Source organism: Colletotrichum navitas (assembly GCF_030913465.1).
Source record: "Colletotrichum navitas strain CBS 125086 chromosome Unknown LY79scaffold_4, whole genome shotgun sequence".
NCBI lineage: Eukaryota > Fungi > Ascomycota > Sordariomycetes > Glomerellales > Glomerellaceae > Colletotrichum > Colletotrichum navitas.
The window spans coordinates 139,488-157,469 of NW_026850550.1; the positions used below are offsets into that span (position 1 = coordinate 139,488).

Genomic DNA, 17,982 nt, shown 5'->3' on the forward strand with positions numbered 1-17,982 from the left:
TTTCCCTGCATTCGCGCCTCCTTCCTGTCGATATAACATCGTCGCCTCTCCCCCCCCAAACTCGATCTCTACCACTCAGGGCTTATCGACAAGTTCAGCAGCAGTAGTAGTATTCCAGTATCGACAATCCAAACGAAGCCTGGCGCTCAGTGTCGATCTCTTAGTATTTTTGTAACTTTTTCCATCGACCTGGCGTCGCCACCTTTGGGCTATTGACCTTCCTTCTCGGGAAACATTCCCTGCCCCAAATTCTTTTCTACCCAGACTACCCACCAAAAGCCGCACAATGGCACTCAAGAGCCGCATCTCGTCGCCCCTGGAGGCCGGTACCTCCATCCTCGACGTTCAGAACCTACCGCCCCATCTTAACGAGGCCCTGGAGTACGCCTCCAAGCGCCTCGCCAGGAAGTCCATCCACGTCACCCTCGTCGTCGCCCGGCGCGAGTACCAGCTTCCCACCCTCCTCCCTTCCTCCTCGGCCTCCTCGTCTTCCGCCCTCTCCTCGCCGGCCATGTCGCCGCCCGCCTCTTCCTACAGCAACTCCTCCTTCTCCGCCTCCCGCTTTAACTTCAAGAAGCTCGTCAGGTCCAACACGGGCTCTAGCATCTCTTCCACCTCTTCCGTCTCCTCCGCCAGCAGCGCCGCCTCCGCCTCCGCCCCCGACACCTTCGTCTTCACGCCCTCGTTCCTCATGGACACCAACGGCCCGCGGCTGCGCTGGCCCCTGTCGCCGGGCATCCCCCTCTCACCCCCGCCCATGACGCCCAGCACCGCTTCCTCAACCATCACCGACGCCTCCGGCCCCATGTCGCCCAACCCCTTTGGCGTCCGCCTCATCCATGCCGACCTGCTTACCGACAAGCAGGAGCGGACGCTGAGGCAGACCATTGAGCGGGCCGAGAAGAAGTTCCGTATTGGGTAAGTCTTTACGCCCCCCTAAATCACCACACAAACAAGAACCCGCACTAACACGCACCCTCAGAACTGAATGGCTCCCGCCCGTCGTTGACGGCTCCGCGTGCGGCGTCACGAGTAACCTCATCCGCCGCTCCATCGTGCAGAACGAGGTCCTCTTCGCCTCCGATGGCCTCACCCTCGTCTCCCTGGACCGCCTGTACACCTTCAAGGCCGCCCTCTCCAGCTACTCCCGCACCGACGCGCCCCTGAGGCTCGAGGACGCCGTGGACGAGCTCCGCAGGCTGATCCTCTCGCGCGCGGGCCGCAAGGTCTCCAAGTCTGAACTGCTGCGCTCCTACGACTGGCTCGGCGTCACTGACGTCGCCCTCAACGACGTCGACAAGATGTACCGCAGGGCCTACGGCGGGCCCGACCGCGTCGGCGCCATCGAGGGCGTCGGCTCCGCCGAGCAGGTGGAGCGCACCGTGAGGGAGCTCGAAAGGGAGGTCGACGACACCTTGGCCGCCGCCATGGGCACCATCCGCATCGCCAAGCCGCCCTCCCCCAAGGGCCCCGTGCTGCGGGTGCTGACCAACTTCGACAACAAGCCGCTGTCGCCGCCGCGCGAGGTCAAGGCCGGCGAGGTCTCCGACGAGGAGGAAGACCTCACCGCCCGCCCGGAGCGTCAGCCGCCCGTGTCTATCTGGAGTCCCATCTCCATCGCCGAGGTCCTCCACGACGACAGGCAGCAAGCGGGTCCGGTGACACCCAACGCGTACGACGACATCTCCCCCATCACCCGAGGCGAGTGGGGCTTCCTCATGGGACCCGGCGGCGCTGGAGCCGGCCGCACCGCCCCAGTCATGACTTGCTGAGCGTACTTTGTTTTGCTTCTTCGGTGCCCTCGCGATATCCCTCCTCTTTTTTTTTTTTTTAGTTTTTTTGTCTTTCTCTCTCTCTTTTCCCTGTTGGGAAAGACATTCGGTGATGGTTTGGTGAACATTCTCCCATGTATACAAGATAGCCTTTTTGTTCATTTTCTTCTTCCAAGTGTGTATCACGACCTTTACGAGTACAAAAGTTTGGGGGGAGGATACCTAGACAACCAAGATGCGCAAGCATCAACCATCATGTACATTACCAAACATGACCAAACAAGAGTTCAAAAAAGATTTTAACATCAATCCGGGTATCATTCGTGCCATGTCTTCTCTCTCGTCTGCCTGCCTCCCTATCCCTACCATCCGTACCGGCTCGACGCCTCCTTCCTGTTGCTTTTGCCCTTGGCGAAGCTGTCCTCGAGCGCCTCGCGTTGGTTCTGCACCTGGTTGACGAGCTGCCGCAGGTTGTGCTTGCCCGGCGCGATGGACCGCACGGGGTTGTGAATCTGCTGCTGGCCCGCGGCCCGCAGCTCCTCGTTGTGCTGGTACTCCTGGTCCATGTTGAAATTGATGACCCGCGAGGCCGTCTGCGGGACGCCCGCGCCGCTACCCTTTTGCCGGCCAAAGAGCTCCCGCCGCGCCGCCGCCGAGAGGTTGAGATCGTCGGCGATGGTGTCGAGCGAGTTGGCGGTGTCGGGCGCCGTCGTCGGGGCCGACCAGCCGGCCTGCGCCGCGTAGTCCGCATAGCCATTGTCCGTCGGCTGCTCCGTCGCGAAGAGCGGCTCGTATGTGCCGCTGGCGGGTGCCGCGTCCGTCGGCGCGGCCGCGGTGTCGTCATCGGTTTCTATGGAGAAGAGGGAGACCTTCGTCGGTGCTGGCGCCGGCGTTGGCGTGTCTTTCGCTTCAGACCCTACATCTACTGCAGGTGTCGCCTTGGGCGCTGCCGAGGGAGAAGCCGAGGCCGAGGTCTTCTTCTTCGGTTTCCGGGCCACGGAGAGGGGCTTGAACATCATCGGCTTCCCGACCAACTTGACTTCGTCCGCCGGTTTCATACCCTCTGGTATCGTCGGCTGCGCCTGAGCCTTGGGGGCGGGCAGGCCCAGGCCGCCGCCACTTATCCCCGACGATCCATCTCCATCTACGCCTCCTCTTTCCCTGCTGAAGCCAGGCTCCGCGCCGGTCTTGAGCTGGAATACTGGCCGCGATGAGCTGCTGTTCCTGCTCTGCGCCGGAGCAGCCTTCGTGGTGTTCTTCGGTGCGGGGAGGAAGGAATTGAAGCCGCTGAACAGGCCGCCCTTCCCGGTGCGAGCGCGTTTGGCTGGCGGCTCATCGCTCGAGGGTTTCGGATCTTCCCCTTGTGTCGACGGCAGGTTGACGACGATCTTGCCTGGGTTCGATCGGTCGACGACTTTCTGGAACGGTTTCTTTCCTGTGGTGGACGCGGGCTTCGCGGTGGTCGGCTTGACGGGCGCCTCGTCTTCCGACCCTGAAGAGTCCGGGTAGTCTACCAAGCCCATCGTTACTGCTGGTTGTAGGTTGTCGTTTACCGTTTGTAGATGAAGTTGGGCAAAATGCGAAAAGTGACTTGGGAGGTCAACAAGGTGCCTGCCATCGAATGTCTGGGGCGCACCGCCACACCACGAGGCTAGTCTGGGACCGTGCGTCATACTGGTGCACGAGCCATCTCCTCGGCGCTGCTGTTTCACAAGGCTGAGGGTTGGTTGTTGCCGACACATCTCGTAGTTACCCCTCGGCTGCTTCCTCTTTCAACCTCGCACAGCTTTCTTCCTTTTGCGATCTGGCGAGCCGTGCTCGCAATTATGTTCTTTTTTAGATCGTGGGCGTAGCTCCTTTGACCTGATACCCTTTGGAATGGTCTGCGACTGAACTTCTTCTTTCAACCCCAATGACCGGAAGCACACCTACCCACAATGTCGGTTATCCAGAACGAAGAGTAGGTAGGATGAGTACCCGGAAGGCTTACACGCCCTGCTGATCTTGGCTTTCCAGGCTGGTCGCATACCAGCTTCGCTGCGGCTACCTTACAGAAATCGCTGACGGGGTGGGCGAGCGACTAATCACCCTCAATGAGGGGTTCATGAACTCATCGGCTTTCAAGGCGGTCGCTTGGCAGGCGAATCCCGACCTTGTCAAACGATGCTACTCTCCCCCGATACCAACCGCGATTGCTTCCGAATACTTCCAAGCACCGAGGCAGGCTGGAGTAACCCTTGAAGATGAACCGGATGAAGCCGGAATGTTGACTGGTGGAGGCACCGATACCATCGGCCCAGGCCTGGCTATAAGGAGAAGAAGACGTCGCGAAACGCTCGAAGACGATGATAGTAGTGATCTTACCGACGAGAGCGACGATGACGACTCAGGCCAGCGAGCGGCGCAGCAGATCAAGTTCGCCAAGATGCCCGTCCGCGCAAGGGCCGGATCCAGCCCCATTCAGTCGTCGCAGATCAAGCAGTCGCCAGCCATGTCGCCCCGCGCAGCCCACGGCGCTCGCCGGGGCTCTCAGTCTGCTCTTGAAGTGGTCAAAGAGAGGGCACGGAGAGACACGGTCACGAGCAGCGAGGTATCCTCCGAGAACGAGTTCGACGCCTCCGGTTTCCATAAGCAGAGAGAGGCTGCGAGAGCCGCCGCCAAGTCTGTGAAGCTTCAGGCTAAGATCATGGAGGAGCCAGGCCTCGGTATCAAGCGGGCTGGCACTGACTTGCTGCCGGAGGAGGAGGAGGAGGAGGACGACGACGATTCCGATGGGTCGGACATGTCCGGTGCCTACATTGAGAGCATCGACTCGGCCTCGATCCTGGACGCCGTCGGGAACCCAGAACCACTCCCTCATAAGCAAGTTGTCGGAACGCCCCCTCGGGAGTTTACGAGGACGTCTACCATCCGCAAGTCACAGGTGCCGCCCCGCATCTTACAGGCATTGCCGCCGCCTCGTCCGATGAGCACCATCCGGCCCATGAGCATGATCCAGCCCAAGAGTCTGCTGTCTGCGGCGCTCAGAGCAAGAAAGACCAAGCCCAAGGTGCCGTTTGAGAGCTTTGCGGCCCTGTCCGGCCAGGGCGAGAACAACCCCATCGCCGTTCGGATCTATCCGGCGTTCTCCGACAACCCCGCGAAACCGTTCGAAGTCCCCATCCGGCGCATGGTGCATCACGGCGAAGGCGGCGATCGGCCCGTGACAGTGGCGGACCTCATCGGCCTCGCACTCTGGAGATACAACGAGGAGAAACGGCAGCCGCCCATCCCCGCCGATAAAGCCAACATCAACTGGTTTACCCTTAGAATGGTCGAGGAGGACGGCGAAGTCGACGATGACTTCCCGCCGTTTGAGCGGAACAAGGCGTTGACATCCTTCACCACGGCAAACAACCGAGCTGCCGGAAGGACGCGTGCCAACTCCAAGACGTACGACAACTTTGGCCTGGTCCAGGCAACTCAGTCCGAGTTCAACGAGAACCAGAGCATCACGCCGCAGGAAGAGGAAGAAGCGGCCGAAGATGCCGACGAGGACTTGACGCCGCGCAACACGCCGCAGCCGAACCTGAATTCGTTCCTTCCCGTTGCCACAGAGCCTCGCCCCAACCCCGTCACGAATACTACCTATAGTCAACAGCATAGTATGTTCGCCGACGCACCTCAGGCGCCGGCAGCGGCGCCCAACACGAGCCGGGGTCAGCAAAAGCTATTGCGGGTGCATCTCCACTCGACCGACGTGGCTCCGGGGCAGCTGGTCACGCTCGACACAACAACGGAAACGTACATGGCCGAGGTTCTTGACATGGTGTGTCGTAAGAGACAGCTGGACAAGGCCAATCACGTTCTCAAGATGCCCGGCGGAGGTCCTGTGATCCTGCTCGACACAAAGGTCGCTGCAATCGGCAGCTTGGCAGATCTGGAGTTGCACCGGCGCCGCTTCGCCACGGACGGCCCACTCGCCATGACTGGGTCGCCGAGCAGTGCCTCGCCGAAGCTTCTTCCCTTTGTAGACGGCCAGCCGGGCCGCAAAGCTAAGAAGCCGCACATCATGGGAAGCCACCCGTTGGCCCAGGAGGCCATCAAGCAGGCGGAGTTCACGAGCGCGTATCACAAGTCGTGGGTGGTCTGGCGCCTGCGCACGGTGCGGATGATCACACAGTCCGAGAAGCGGTTCGAGATCGACGGGGAGTACGTGCACATCAAGCCAACGACGAGGGACTCAAAGACGACGACGGCGCACATCTCTCAGGTGATTGGATGCAAGGTCTCGAGCAAGCATCCGAACCAGTTCAAGATGAGTGCACGTACAGATTGCCGAGCAGGCTTCCGCGTTGGGGCATAAGCTGACAGATGGCCTGCGTACTAGCTTTTCATATACAAGGACACGGAGAGCAAGCGCTATGATTTCGAAGCGAAGTCGGTCGAAGAGGCTCACGAGATCGTCAACGAGCTCAAGAAGGGGGTTGCCCAGGTTATGGGCTGAGCATCCTATGCCCGACGGCATTGCGCATGGTTCGGCGATCACGAAGGAGCCGTCTGGTACTACGTACTCGCCACAGATGCAGTTACGCGGGCTGCGCCACGTACCATCACCGCCACACGAAATAGAGTCGAACCATTGGTGGCATTCCAGTTGAACCGGACTGCGCGGGAAGGGGCTGAAGGGCGATCTACTCAATTCTGCTGACCAGAACGGGATTTGGTTGGACGGGGCGCACCCGGCCGGCTGCCTCTGTGCTGGCAAAGGATTACGCGTCACCACAAAGTGAGCCCCTGGCTGCTTAATTTAGCAGAGCTCAGTGGCTTGCCACGCCCTTCATGACGGAAGGGGGTTGACCATTACGTAATGCCAATCGACGCCTGCCTACACGTACGATGGGGGTGGGCCGGGATGGTGTCACATTCCAAAAGCACCCACAGAGAGAGAGAGAGAGAGAGAGAGAGAGAGAGAGAGAGAGAGAGAGAGAGAGAGAGAGAGAGAGAGAGAGACGCGCAGGTACAAGAAATTCCGGGGTGGGACCGTGGGAGTGCTGAGGTGTGGGGCACATGTCCAATTAAGGTTCGCATCCTGGCTTCTGCGTCATGCAGATCAGCGCGATGGGAGCCGCGGGCCGGGAGACTTGGCGCCGCGGCCGCGCTGCTTCTGAGTCGCCCTCAGGGCGCAAGGCTAGGTACATCTCGCGACAGGAGGTCCGGGGGGCCTGAGGGGCTTGTAGGGAGATGAGGCAGGATGATGAGCTGATGGATGGGCGAGATGAGGTAATCGGGGGAAGAAGATTGCCAGTGTAGGATACCTGCACGAAGCTGACCCAGCTTCAGCCACGCTCCTCGGAACCCACAGCATACCTAGGCAATCAATCAATTGACAAAACAACGGACAATCCGAGCTTTCTGAAACTGACGGATGTAAGCTGCATCAGGGCTGACTCTGCCGCGTCCGGAACCCTTCTTGATTTCGCCTATTGTCATGCATGCCGTGATGCCAGTGTGATGCCCGTCATCACGTCATCTTACAACAGCTAGAAGTCGTCGGTGAGCCAACCAAAACCACCTTTGGGGCTCCGTTGGCTTTGTTCTATTGCATCCTTCATCCCTGGTGGGAATCAACCGAGATGGAGAGTTCCCGGGCTTGCTGCCCACCGTCTTGGTGTATACTACTCTGTTCAGTGGAACGCTAGAACGGGGATGTGATGGTTGATGGTGCGTGCCATTCGAGGCAGAAGCGACCAAGTCAATACTCGAGACCGACTGCGTTCTTCCCCTCCTTCCGTAATGGGCCCTGCTTGCCCATGCGTAAATCATTTATCCGTACATGTGCACCTCACTCTCACGCTCCCAAAGAGGGGAGGGGGGGAAGGAAAAGGTTAGGGAGGTCGCACAACATCGTATTTCGCGACAGCAGGCGGGCGGAACCCCGAGGATTCCCTCCCTGCATGGCGTCCCTCCAAGCAGGTGTCTTGGTGAAACACACCCCTCGGGGCCCTGTATGTCAGACACTTCTAGAGCTTCCCTACGGAAGGAAAGCAGGAAATTGGAGCGAGGTGCCCTGGAGAAAGGGGGTTTTTTTTTTTATCAAACACCTTAGTGCAGCCTTCACTTGCGGGATTGAGTTTCCTTTCCCGGCGCTGCATAGGCCTCGCCTTGACGATGGCACTTTGGGGAGTGTCCGAAACTAACGGCGTGCTTGGCGGCGTTGGGCCGCCTATGACGTAATCTGCCTCTCCGTCCCCTCTCTACGTCGCGTGTGTAGCGCGGCAGAGGGAGAGAGCCTGGGTTTTGGAAACTCTCTCCAGGGCTCTTGTCCGTTTGGGCTTTTTGCTCGCTGACCGGTGCGTATTTCGCCCCGTACAAAGTCCCCCCCCCCCCCCCCCCCCCCCCAAAAAAAAAAAATCCATCGCCGGCGCACAGATGCAGAGACGAAGAAGAAGACGACGACAACGAAGACGAAAACGCCACCGCTCGCTCCACCCGTCCGTGCTGCCCGACTCGTCTGATCTGGTACAGGACCGTTCAGCCGATGTCAGATTAGAAAGGCACTTTTGGAGAAGAAGGAGGGGGGGGGAGACGCCAAAGTGAAAGAGACATTATTGGTGCAGCATTGGCAGTCCGACAGCAGACACAGCCAAGCCGGCAGGAAACGACCTCTGGGCTTTGTGGGGTGCTGGGCCTGGTCTCCGAGAACAGTCGAGACTCGTTCGATTGCGTCCGTCGGGTCCAGCTCACCCTCTCCCCTCTTTTTTTTTTTTTTTTTTTCTCTCTTTCTCCCGCTGCCAGCTTTCCCAGTTTCCTACGGATTACATGGGTTTGCATGGCCCTCGCCAACCGAGAGTAGCAAGTGGTAGTATGACCACTAACGCGACACCGGTGCATACCAAGAAACAGCAGCTAGAGGTTTCCGTCTCTCCCCTCTCTTCTGCGTTACGTTAAATCCAATAGGGGGGGTCGAGCCTTTCGTAGCTGTACCGTCGTCCTGATCTGTTCTGTCTGGCCTGCTCCGACAAACGCCATCAATTGAGACCAATCTGGCTTGGTGCCGTATCCGTATCAAGGAGCAAAAACCGGCGCAGCCGCTTTGACATACTGACCGTCAGTGCACCAAGACACTCTAGGGACATCACAATGTCAAACAAAAGCATGTTTCCCCTTCACAAGGCCAGGAGGGGGAGGGGGGCGGGCTTGGGAAAGTTTGCCCGTCTATCTGCTGTCAGCAAGCAGAAATATCAGATAAAAATAAAACTAAAAACAAACGAAAAGCGGTAACACTTGGGATAGACTTTTGAGTTTGCGCTGGCAGGCGGCATCGGGCAGATTGACGCCGGGCAAAGTGGTGGGTAAATCGACGGGACAAAAATGCATTTTTTCCCTCCAAGCTGCACCAGTCCTCAGCAAAGCGGTGCAGAAATTACAATGGATATCAGTGTCGATCCGGGGAGGGGAAACCGATAGTCGGCGTGGAGATTCCCCAGTACAAACAAAGCCTCACTCCCTCATTCCCTCTGGCTGCTGATTACGGCAAGTAAGTAAGTAAGTAAATGGCATCGGTGTTGCTTAGTTCCCTGTGTGCCCGTCAAACAGTGTCGTTGTCAGCGATGATGACGACTCGAGATCCCTCGCAGGAGCCTGATTGCCGTGCCAACCTTGTCCAACCGGGAGAGATACTTAGCCAGCCGGCGGTTCCTTCTTTTTCCCCTTTCTTCCTTCTCCCCGCCCCCCTTGCTTCCCTCGTGGCTACCCATCGTCATCCTGCCCAGCAATCAATGCCGTTTCTCCCGTTTGTGTAGTTTATGCCTCCGTTTGCTTTGGGGGTACGTATCCCAGAATAGCCTCAGAACGGTGTGCCAGGAGGATGAGGAGCTCTGGCGAATCACGTCCCCCCTTAATCTCCCCACCTCCTGTCGATCGGCCGCCCCGGTCCTTGCCCCCCCCCCCCCCGTTTGGGTGTCTTTTTTCTCCGTCTTCACTCCAGCATAGCAACGCACGTAGGCCAAGTACGGAGTACCGTGTACACGATATGCTCTCATTTGGTGGTTTTTTTTTTTTTCTCAATGACATAATGCCCCCGCTTTGTTCGTTGGACGAACGAAGGCCCCCTTTCGGCGACGCGACCGATGGCCGTGGGTCATCCCTCTCCGCTCTTTGCTGTCCTGTCAACGCACTGTCACCTCTGGGGCCGGGTAATTTCTCCTGGTCATTGGGTCTGCTACACATTGTACCTACCGTGCTGTACGGTACTCTTATTTTGCGCGGAAGCCGTGGAGGATGCGGAGGACAGACAACCTCTCCTCACCGCGCCAATGAATGCCACGTACCCGCGTGGCTTACGAGCTGCGAGCTGCGAGCCTCCCTGCTGTTGCTATCTTGGGATACGGCCGGCTGTTCAGGTGCCAGGTCCTGGGCCCTTCGTTTCCCTTTGTTCATTCCTCGTCCGGGACAACGTTAGCCACGCTGCGCAGGCACCAACGCCAGGGGGGCCTTGGTATGTATGCGTGTGTGCGTGTCTCGCCTTGCTGTGCACCGTTCAGCTAGCACCAGTTCGGTTCCACGGGAGAGATTCCTCAATCCGGGCTGAATTAGTCCCGTTTCGTCAGCCTTGGCGCTCCTTTTCGTTGGGGTAACGGACGGCGGACGCGTTCGCTTCCATCATCAACCGATTCAAGATGTCGCCTCTCTGTCTCCTCTCTGTCGCCTCTCCTGGTGATCGGATTCTTCGACGGAACAGCTCTGCAGGTTCTCGTTGGAGGCGGAGAGAGAGAGAGAGTGTGTGTGTGTGTGTGTGTGGAGTGGTCATGCTGGTGCGGTCCACGACGTACGGTGTACGTACCCGGTATGTACATATACGCTGCTCTTCTTAATGGCCCGGGTGGGGAACTTGTCCTCTTCCCCCAGATTGACGGGCATGATGAGGGCCCCCCTAATCGCTGCTTGTTGCTTGCTCGCTTGCTCGTTGTTTTGGGCTACAGCCTACCAAGCTGTACTACGTCCCCGAGTCCAAACTACCAGGCTCGCAGGCAAACGCGATGCCCGAGGACGGATCATGTCCCAAGAGGGGCTGTACTTGTAGTGCAATGCCTCCTCTCCGCCGTCAGTCTCAGACAAGACGCTGGAGGGAGGAGCAGCGGGCTGCTATACACTAGACGAGCGAGCTTCCGAAGGGACCTTCGAGGCCCAACCAAGCCCCGTACGTTGTAAACTCATAACCCCGGCCCGTCTCAGCAGCTGGAGAATCCGGGGCCGCAAGTTACCGTATGGGTGACGTGAGTATGTGGGTCTCTCATACCCGCTGTCTCGCTGCTTCTCTCTGCGTTTGCCCTTCTCGCCGTCCTATGTACGCTACGTCCGATGTAGGTACACCGCACCCTGCGAATACGATACGTAGTCGCTACCGTAGCATCTCCGTCTTGGAGCGCCACCCGCAATCCGCTAGCAATGCCCCAAGCCCCAAAGGCACCCTCCTCCGTGTTCGCCTCCTCGAGCTGGCGAGGTGAGGCATAGGGGGGGGGAGGGGGGGGGGGGGGTGGTGGGTGGTGGGGTGTGTGGAGGTGAGTGAGGAGGATTCCCATCATGGACGGCATGCCGTACCACTTACCTCACCATAACTGCACCGCCAAGTCTACGTGTACGGCTGCCGCCCAGGATTGTGGAGGATCGCGCCCTCGCCTTTCTCGGACACGAGATGAAGGGGGGGGGCGTGGGTGCACAAATCGAGGCGAGAGACAGAAGGATGGGGGACGCCCACTGTCTTGGCCTCTTGCTGGACGATGCTCGCCATGGGATATATAAGACCGTTTCTACCGGCTTTTCCAACAGACTGTCCTCTCTCCCATCAATTTTATAATCCATCTCAATCGTCTTCAGTACACACCGATCTCTCGAACCAACCTTCAACCAACTTAATAACCTTTTTAACCTACCAAACCCAAAACTCAGTTAAAGATGCGTTTCACCGCTGCCACCGTCTTCGCCCTCGTCTCCCTGGCTGCTGTAAGTTGCAACTCTCGATCCTCAAGACACTTCTCTTTCGCTGTCCAATACTGATGCTTTCTTTCAAAAGGCCCAGGAGACTACCACAACCCCCTCCGTCCCCGGCGCCTCTGAGCTCAGCTCCATCATCGGCTCCGCCAGCAGCGCCATCGCCTCTGAAGCCTCCGGCATCGCGAGCAGCGCCGCCGGCGCCGCCTCCTCCGCCGCCGCCTCCGCTTCGTCCCTCGTCGGCGCCATCACCTCTTCCGCCGCTGCCCAGCAGAGCTCCCTGAGCGCGGCCCTCAGCTCCGCCACCGACGCTTCCGCCTCCGCCAGCATCTCCTCCGCCATCGACGCCGCCTCCAGCGACGTCGCCTCCAAGGTCGCATCCGCCACCGGCGCTGTTGGCACCACCACCGCCCCCGATGCTGCTAGCGGTGCCCAGCAGACCGCCGCCGTCGCCCTCGGTGCCCTCTTCGGCGGTGCCGCTCTCGTTGCCAACTTGTAAAAAAATAAAAAACTAGACACTTGTTCATACAGCCTCACGCAATCGTCACGGGCTCTTTTTGATGGGCGGGAAAAAAAACCTTCCCCTGATAGGTACCACTTGATGAAATGACGGTGGACAACACACAGCATTGTTTTGGGCTTTTTGGGAGTATCAGATATATCATGATGTAATACCTGTACGAATTGTACACCAACAAATAAATCATCAACCCCGTACATTTTTTCCCTTTTCGGAAGAAAAGAAGCAAAGAAAGAGAAAAGAAAAATAAACTCTTGAGTTTCCGCGAGAGGCCGTTTGACTTGGCAATTTTTCCCGACTTGTGATGCGTTTGCCAGGCTGGTGGGAATCGAGATTTGGGCAAAAACTGAGGCGCGGTTTGCCGTCACACGCGCCTTGGCCGCCTACAACAACTTGGCACCGGGTAAATGCGCCGGTGCGCGCAATCTACTCAGTTTCGAACAAAATGCCTGCATTGTGATCCATGCAGTCACCGTGGTGCACCTGACTGGGTAGTCCCGGGGGGGGGAGTGCGTCAGGCCACGCTTGTGTCCTGTGCTGGAACTATGCGTTCATCGCCCGGATGGGGGGGAGAGTGATGATGTGATTCCAGCGCCAATCGTCTTGGCCGTACTTGAGGGCACCAAGCTCTCTCCCATCTGCTTGCTTCACCCCGGTGTTTTCACGGCACAAGAAGAAAAGGGGGTGGGCACACCTGTACCGGTAGTTGGGCCGTAGTCGTACCCTCCTCCATTCACCACCTAGGAAGCCCAAAAGCATGTTCGTGATTAATCCTTTTGATTGCGCCATAACGAAGTGGTGATCGAAGGATGCCCGCAGCCCGGCACTTGCTACGCCTTCGACCGGGTATCTGCCCATAACTTGTCAATGATTTGGAAAATGGCCGTAATGTCCTTCATGATGGCCTCGTCCACCTGCCCCCCGAGCTTTTGCTGCATCTTGTCCGGATGCCACCGCACGCGTTCCTCGCGTAGCTTTGCGGCGAACTCCTTCTCGCCAATGTCCTCCACTGCCAGCCCGTTGACGATGAACCGCCTGACCTCCTTCTCGTCGATGTCTTTGCGCCGTCCACTCTCCACGGGCCACGGTATCTTTTCCGCATCGTTGGCCCATTCCGACCAGGCTTGTGCGTACTCTTCCCAGAGCCGCGTCCACGTCCTCTTCCGGCGGCGCTCCTCCCCGCGCCGGAGGCTCCGTTCCATGTCTTCCTGCAGCTTCCGATCCATCTTCTCCTCCTCGCGTTTGCGTTTCCGTGCCTCCTCTCGACGGGCCCTCTCCTCGATCAAGCCCTGGTGCGTCTTCTCCCACATCTTCTGCCTGACGTGCTGGGCGTATTCTTCGTCCGTCATGCGCTCCAGCTCGCCCTCTGGGCCGGGGCGCTCGTTGGAGTAAACGTGTATCGGCTGCCCGTAGACGCTTTGCCAGTAGTCTGCGCCCTCGTCGTCCGCCATCGCGTCGAACAGGGACTCGCGAAACGCGGCATCCGGGTCGAGTGCCTGTTGTTCGTAGGGGTTTGGTGGCGTCGGCGATCTCGACCGTCTGCGATGTCGCCGACGGTGGTGATGGCGGTGATGCGTGGAACGGTGTTCGCCATCGTCGCGGTCGCGATGCGATCTGCTTGACGTGGAGTGTTTCGACTTGAGACGAATGCGCGATGGTCTAGGCCGTAGGTCTGGGTCGTCATCTGCTGTCGCATGTCCTTCTGTAATCGGCTTTGTCGCGCCCGGTGAACTGCGCTTCTTGGACCGCGGCGCCTCCTCGTGACGCTCCTCCGGGTCGACGGATGAAAGGATGTGCCGCCGTCGCGGGGAAGCTGGTGGGCTCGTCATGGCGAGAACCCCATCGGTGCGCTGCCTATCGTCGTCGTCGTCGGATTGAGAGATGTAGTCGTATAAAGTTTCGGCCCTGGGTTGACGTCGTTGTTGCTTATCTTATCGTGTGCGGCGCCGAAAGTTTCCTGTTTGCAGGCCTTGGCACGTGCCTGGGTCATTCCCTCCACATGACGCGAGATAAGGTTGAGCCTGGCGGCTAACCAACCTAGGTAGGTTGGTAGCCCCCTTTCCAACGGTATGTGCCTGACTACCTACTCTACTTATCTTGAGGCTCAACAAGCCGTAACATCATCTGATGTCTAAACAATGTCGCACATACGACATGCGCTAAACAGGCTGGCCAGGGTGTTGTGCACTGATAAGAATCCAAACACTACTCACGTGCCCCTCACGATGTACATGTCGAAGGCAAAGCACTTCTGAGCCTAGTGAGTATGGTTCAGCTCCAACCATAGGGGGCCACGGGAATATAGACACAGCTTCAGGTGTGAAATGATCAGGGTGTTGAGGAAGCTGCTGTGTTAGTAGGTTTCCCCGGCGTAGTGTTTTTTTCGCCGAATAAGCCAATCCGATCCAATGCGAATCGTCGGACACAGCAAGGGAAAGGATCACCATGGACAGATATACCCTTCACATCCCGGCTGTAGTTTTCTGATGGCATTTCTCCCAGGATCTTGCGTATATGGCTCAAAATGGATGTTCTCTTGCTACCATAATATGGGCTGACCCCGAACGTGGGAATATGGCGGTCCTCTTGATGGTGCCTGTCTGCTTCGACCGTAGCACAGTACTGCTCTCCTTTTTCCGGACTGCGTAGTCGCTCCGGTGGTATTCGTTGCTAGGCATTGACAGAACGAGGGCGAGGGCGAGGGCGAGGGAGCAGCTGAAGCCGTTGCTAGAGAGTATGCGTTTCGTCAAAGAGGCAGCAATGGGCTGCCTGGTGACCGAAATAACAAATTCCCGTTTGGACAAAGCTTGTCAGGGGGGGACAACGGCAGTTGTGCCAATATTGGCATTGATTGACCCGGAGTGGAGCGACTGGGAATCCTTCGCTCCGGTCACTCCCGCTCTGGACATATCGAAAGCCTGCCAACAATATCCTTGTCAGCGTTCGGACGGCCTCTGCGCATGTAAGGAACAACCACTTTCCCTCCACCTGAGGAGCCAGTAACCAAGAAACACATCTGCCATGGGCAGATACATCAGAGCAACAACTTAAACATAAGACAATAGCTATATACAACGATAGCGGCAATACTAGCTTGATCGAGACACACACACGGGAAGCTGAGGCAGCTGTGCTCTTACTATTGACCCTGCAAGATGCGTATGTCTATGCCGAAAAGAGTTGATGCCGGTTTTTCCTGGTACTATTTCCTACATGATTCCATCACTGAGCCTGTCAAAGGATCCAAGCTCACATTTTCCATCATTTCCCCCGATGCCTAAAGAGTGTACTCTTTTACCCTCCCATAGTCTCACACTTCAACATCACGCATTATTCGCGATACTCGTACAACTTCCCATCGGATATACGCCCTTGATATCGTCATCTGATACGGGGAACTTTCCGTGTCCGTTCTCTCACCCCCCGGTGAGTTAGGCGGCCAATAAGGGCTAGCTTGTCCCTGCGCTCTTAACGACGAGCTATGACCGACCTCTTGGCACATGTGCAGCCCTCTGAAGTATGTGTTCTCCCACTTCCTTGAGGAATATGTGGTGTTAGCAACTATGCGGCTCAGTCCATGCGGCTATCTGGAGCCGGAGTAGAATTCCCAGACCAGATCTCGAACAGCTCGATTAGGTTGCTGCAGGCGGGAAAAGAAGTAAAAACTTGATGACGCGACCATGGTATCGGCCGGAGACGACTCATTCACTTACTTGGGTGAAAAAGGGGGGGGGGACAATTTGTGGCTGACCATGCTATACCTTGCACAGATAGTCTGGTCTCACACGCCGGGAACTGGAGACATGTGAGGTTCACCACGCTCCAACGAGACTATATCCAAAGTCACGGGTGTGAACTTCAAGCTTCGAGTTCTTCTCGTCCAGCTCTGATTCCCTCCGATGTTTGTATAGACGGATTTTGCTCCACTGTTTCGCAGTCTCCATCTGCTGTCCATTGATGGGGATTCCAAGTGATCAAATAGGCTGTTCGGTAGCCCGTGGAATGGAATCAACCACCAGATCGCTGCAAGGAGGCCCCTTGTAGCACTTACAGCTGGGCGGAAGCATGCCCGCGAAACCACAACTGATACTTGCCTCTCGATAACTCCCCGCTCTTGTGGTCTTCTTTTTCGTCAAGATGGCGCACACATCTGCATGGAATCGAAGTAGCTATAGGTGTGCCATTGCTCGCTAGATGCCTATCAGGTCGAAACTTTTACGATCCTTATTTCTTGGCCGAGTGTTTCCACATGCAATGCTGCAGTACTCGTGGGCTGCGGAGAGCCGTACATTTTATCCGTACTCAGCGGGGCAACGGCATCCAGCCAAACCAGACCCCTCAGCAGGGAGCGATACGGGATTTTAATGACTGGCATTGACCTTGGCAAGGAGACTGACTGCCCGGTGGAGCACAGCATGAGTCGTTGAGGAACATCGAGAAGTGCCGTCAGTTCTTTCATTGAACCAACCTCGATCTACTCAATCCGCCCCACTAACGGCGGTCGGGTAGAAAGCGGACAATAAAGGCACAGACCTCGGGAGCCCCGAGGTGACAAGGGTTGTCCAGTTTTTTCACAGTAGCACTATGTACAGGTCTGGTTATATATATGCGCAATGTAATAGCTCACCGAAAAACGGCTGATGCGCAAGGGTTTGTCAGCGAGGCATTTTTCCATAGCTGATGAAGTACGGATAGTCAAGGAGGGAGCACCGCCTCGGAAAGGACTCGTCTCGGTTTTTCATAACCCACGGATGCGTATATGCTGGAAGGCGGAACATGTTGATACAGCGGTGTCTCTCGATTCGTCGAGGCGTGTTGTTCTTCCGGTGCCGGCGCGACCCGCTGCTCAGCATATGAAACTTCCAGCTCGCTTCCTAGATTCCTCTTCCACCACCCACACCTCCATCCAGCATCTTTCACCCTTACGTCTCGCACCAAAAATGCCGACCCCTTTGTCAAGTCCGAGAGAGGTGGGGAGTGGAAGGGGGGGGGTTACCTCACGAGGTGACAGACACCTTATCTTCTTTGCACAGCCCCAGGTTGATTTCGCCCCTTTTCTTGCGTGCTGTTCTGTTCCCAACCCACTCGAGGCTCGATTGCCGATGCACAGGTGTAGAGCTCCGCTGCACTGACGCCATTGGGACTGGATTGCGACTTGACATTACCACCTTTCAGTTGGCTATGTATATAATTGGTTCAGATGTTGCATTTGACTTGCGACCATACCCAATGGAGAGCTTGGTGTACCGTGCGCTCCAACCATAGATGGGCAGTTTACACTAGGGGCGGGTGCAATCTTGACTAATCGGGATAATGGTCCCATTTGTTTCTTCCGTGATGGGTCGTGCAGCCGCCGCCCCACATTGTCCGTTGCCGAGTTGGGATGTACGTACAAATACAGTACCGTCTACACTCTGCAGATTCGTCTACCGCTAATTCTCAGGCTAACGGCAAGGAGTATCGCGGCCACCAAATAGGGGCTGGCGTGCTGGCAGAAACAGGGATCTGGTGATAGCAAAAGCAGGGGTTAGTTATCTACGTCAGCAGGAAGTTAAGGCGTAAGAACAGTAAATAAAGGGCAAGTGGGCAAGTGGAAGGATGGGTGGAAAGGTTGACCGCTTTCTATGATAGGTTTAGCGCTGTGAGTGGCCACTTTCCCCCTTGCCGTTAGACGAATCTGCAGAGTGTAGACGGTATACGAATCCGCCTCAATTGGAG

General features: G+C 57.2%; 8 protein-coding genes across 8 annotated transcripts; 5 read left to right on the top strand and 3 right to left on the bottom strand.

Moving 5' to 3' along the window:
- Window positions 1–286: 286 nt before the first annotated feature.
- Window positions 287–1,772, top strand: LY79DRAFT_586624 (uncharacterized protein; the record flags this gene model as incomplete). Its single annotated transcript, XM_060560663.1, has 2 exons — window positions 287–918; window positions 983–1,772. 2 exons carry the CDS (start codon window positions 287–289, stop codon window positions 1,770–1,772), a joined length of 1,422 nt encoding a protein of 473 aa, XP_060419225.1.
- Window positions 1,773–2,134: 362 nt separating this feature from the next.
- Window positions 2,135–3,295, bottom strand: LY79DRAFT_586625 (mitotic checkpoint regulator, MAD2B-interacting-domain-containing protein; the record flags this gene model as incomplete). Its single annotated transcript, XM_060560664.1, has 1 exon — window positions 2,135–3,295. The coding sequence occupies one exon, from the start codon at window positions 3,293–3,295 to the stop codon at window positions 2,135–2,137; it is 1,161 nt and encodes a 386-aa protein (XP_060419226.1).
- Window positions 3,296–3,709: 414 nt separating this feature from the next.
- LY79DRAFT_505854 (stress-activated map kinase-interacting protein) lies at window positions 3,710–6,258 on the top strand (the record flags this gene model as incomplete). Its single annotated transcript, XM_060553665.1, has 3 exons — window positions 3,710–3,732; window positions 3,789–6,105; window positions 6,142–6,258. The coding sequence occupies 3 exons, from the start codon at window positions 3,710–3,712 to the stop codon at window positions 6,256–6,258; spliced, it is 2,457 nt and encodes an 818-aa protein (XP_060419227.1).
- A 933-nt stretch (window positions 6,259–7,191) lies between these two features.
- Window positions 7,192–8,036, top strand: LY79DRAFT_247452 (uncharacterized protein). Its single transcript, XM_060551814.1, has one exon. The coding sequence runs from the start codon at window positions 7,466–7,468 to the stop codon at window positions 7,949–7,951; it is 486 nt and encodes a 161-aa protein (XP_060419228.1). The 5' UTR covers window positions 7,192–7,465; the 3' UTR covers window positions 7,952–8,036.
- Window positions 8,037–9,707: 1,671 nt separating this feature from the next.
- LY79DRAFT_537453 (uncharacterized protein) lies at window positions 9,708–10,543 on the top strand. Its single transcript, XM_060556677.1, has one exon. It carries the CDS (start codon window positions 9,884–9,886, stop codon window positions 10,388–10,390), a length of 507 nt encoding a protein of 168 aa, XP_060419229.1. The 5' UTR covers window positions 9,708–9,883; the 3' UTR covers window positions 10,391–10,543.
- A 1,092-nt stretch (window positions 10,544–11,635) lies between these two features.
- On the bottom strand, window positions 11,636–12,567 carry LY79DRAFT_247662 (uncharacterized protein). The gene is made up of 3 exons (XM_060551816.1): window positions 12,225–12,567; window positions 11,829–11,909; window positions 11,636–11,754 (listed from the first exon to the last, which is right to left on the bottom strand). Exons 1-3 carry the CDS (start codon window positions 12,462–12,464, stop codon window positions 11,716–11,718), a joined length of 360 nt encoding a protein of 119 aa, XP_060419230.1. The 5' UTR covers window positions 12,465–12,567; the 3' UTR covers window positions 11,636–11,715.
- Window positions 12,568–13,094: 527 nt separating this feature from the next.
- On the bottom strand, window positions 13,095–14,093 carry LY79DRAFT_665739 (uncharacterized protein; the record flags this gene model as incomplete). The annotated part of the gene is made up of 1 exon (XM_060563114.1): window positions 13,095–14,093. One exon carries the CDS (start codon window positions 14,091–14,093, stop codon window positions 13,095–13,097), a length of 999 nt encoding a protein of 332 aa, XP_060419231.1.
- Window positions 14,094–16,824: 2,731 nt separating this feature from the next.
- Window positions 16,825–17,605, top strand: LY79DRAFT_247689 (uncharacterized protein). Its single transcript, XM_060551817.1, has one exon. It carries the CDS (start codon window positions 16,905–16,907, stop codon window positions 17,394–17,396), a length of 492 nt encoding a protein of 163 aa, XP_060419232.1. The 5' UTR covers window positions 16,825–16,904; the 3' UTR covers window positions 17,397–17,605.
- The last annotated feature ends 377 nt before the right edge of the window (window positions 17,606–17,982 follow it).

What these genes read in the sequence shown, in the direction of transcription:
- LY79DRAFT_247452 (XM_060551814.1), top strand. Translation starts at nt 7,466, where the DNA reads ATGGTTGATGGTGCGTGCCATTCGAGGCAGAAGCGACCAAGTCAATAC.
- LY79DRAFT_537453 (XM_060556677.1), top strand. Translation starts at nt 9,884, where the DNA reads ATGGCCGTGGGTCATCCCTCTCCGCTCTTTGCTGTCCTGTCAACGCAC.
- LY79DRAFT_247662 (XM_060551816.1), bottom strand. Translation starts at nt 12,464, where the DNA reads ATGTACGGGGTTGATGATTTATTTGTTGGTGTACAATTCGTACAGGTA. An exon ending in TTTACAAGTTGGCAACGAGA is followed by an intron (nt 11,910 to 12,224) that starts GCGGCACCGCCG and finishes GAGGCTTCAGAG; the next exon opens with GCGATGGCGCTGCTGGCGGA. An exon ending in GGGTTGTGGTAGTCTCCTGG is followed by an intron (nt 11,755 to 11,828) that starts GCCTTTTGAAAG and finishes TGCAACTTACAG; the next exon opens with CAGCCAGGGAGACGAGGGCG.
- LY79DRAFT_247689 (XM_060551817.1), top strand. Translation starts at nt 16,905, where the DNA reads ATGCGCAAGGGTTTGTCAGCGAGGCATTTTTCCATAGCTGATGAAGTA.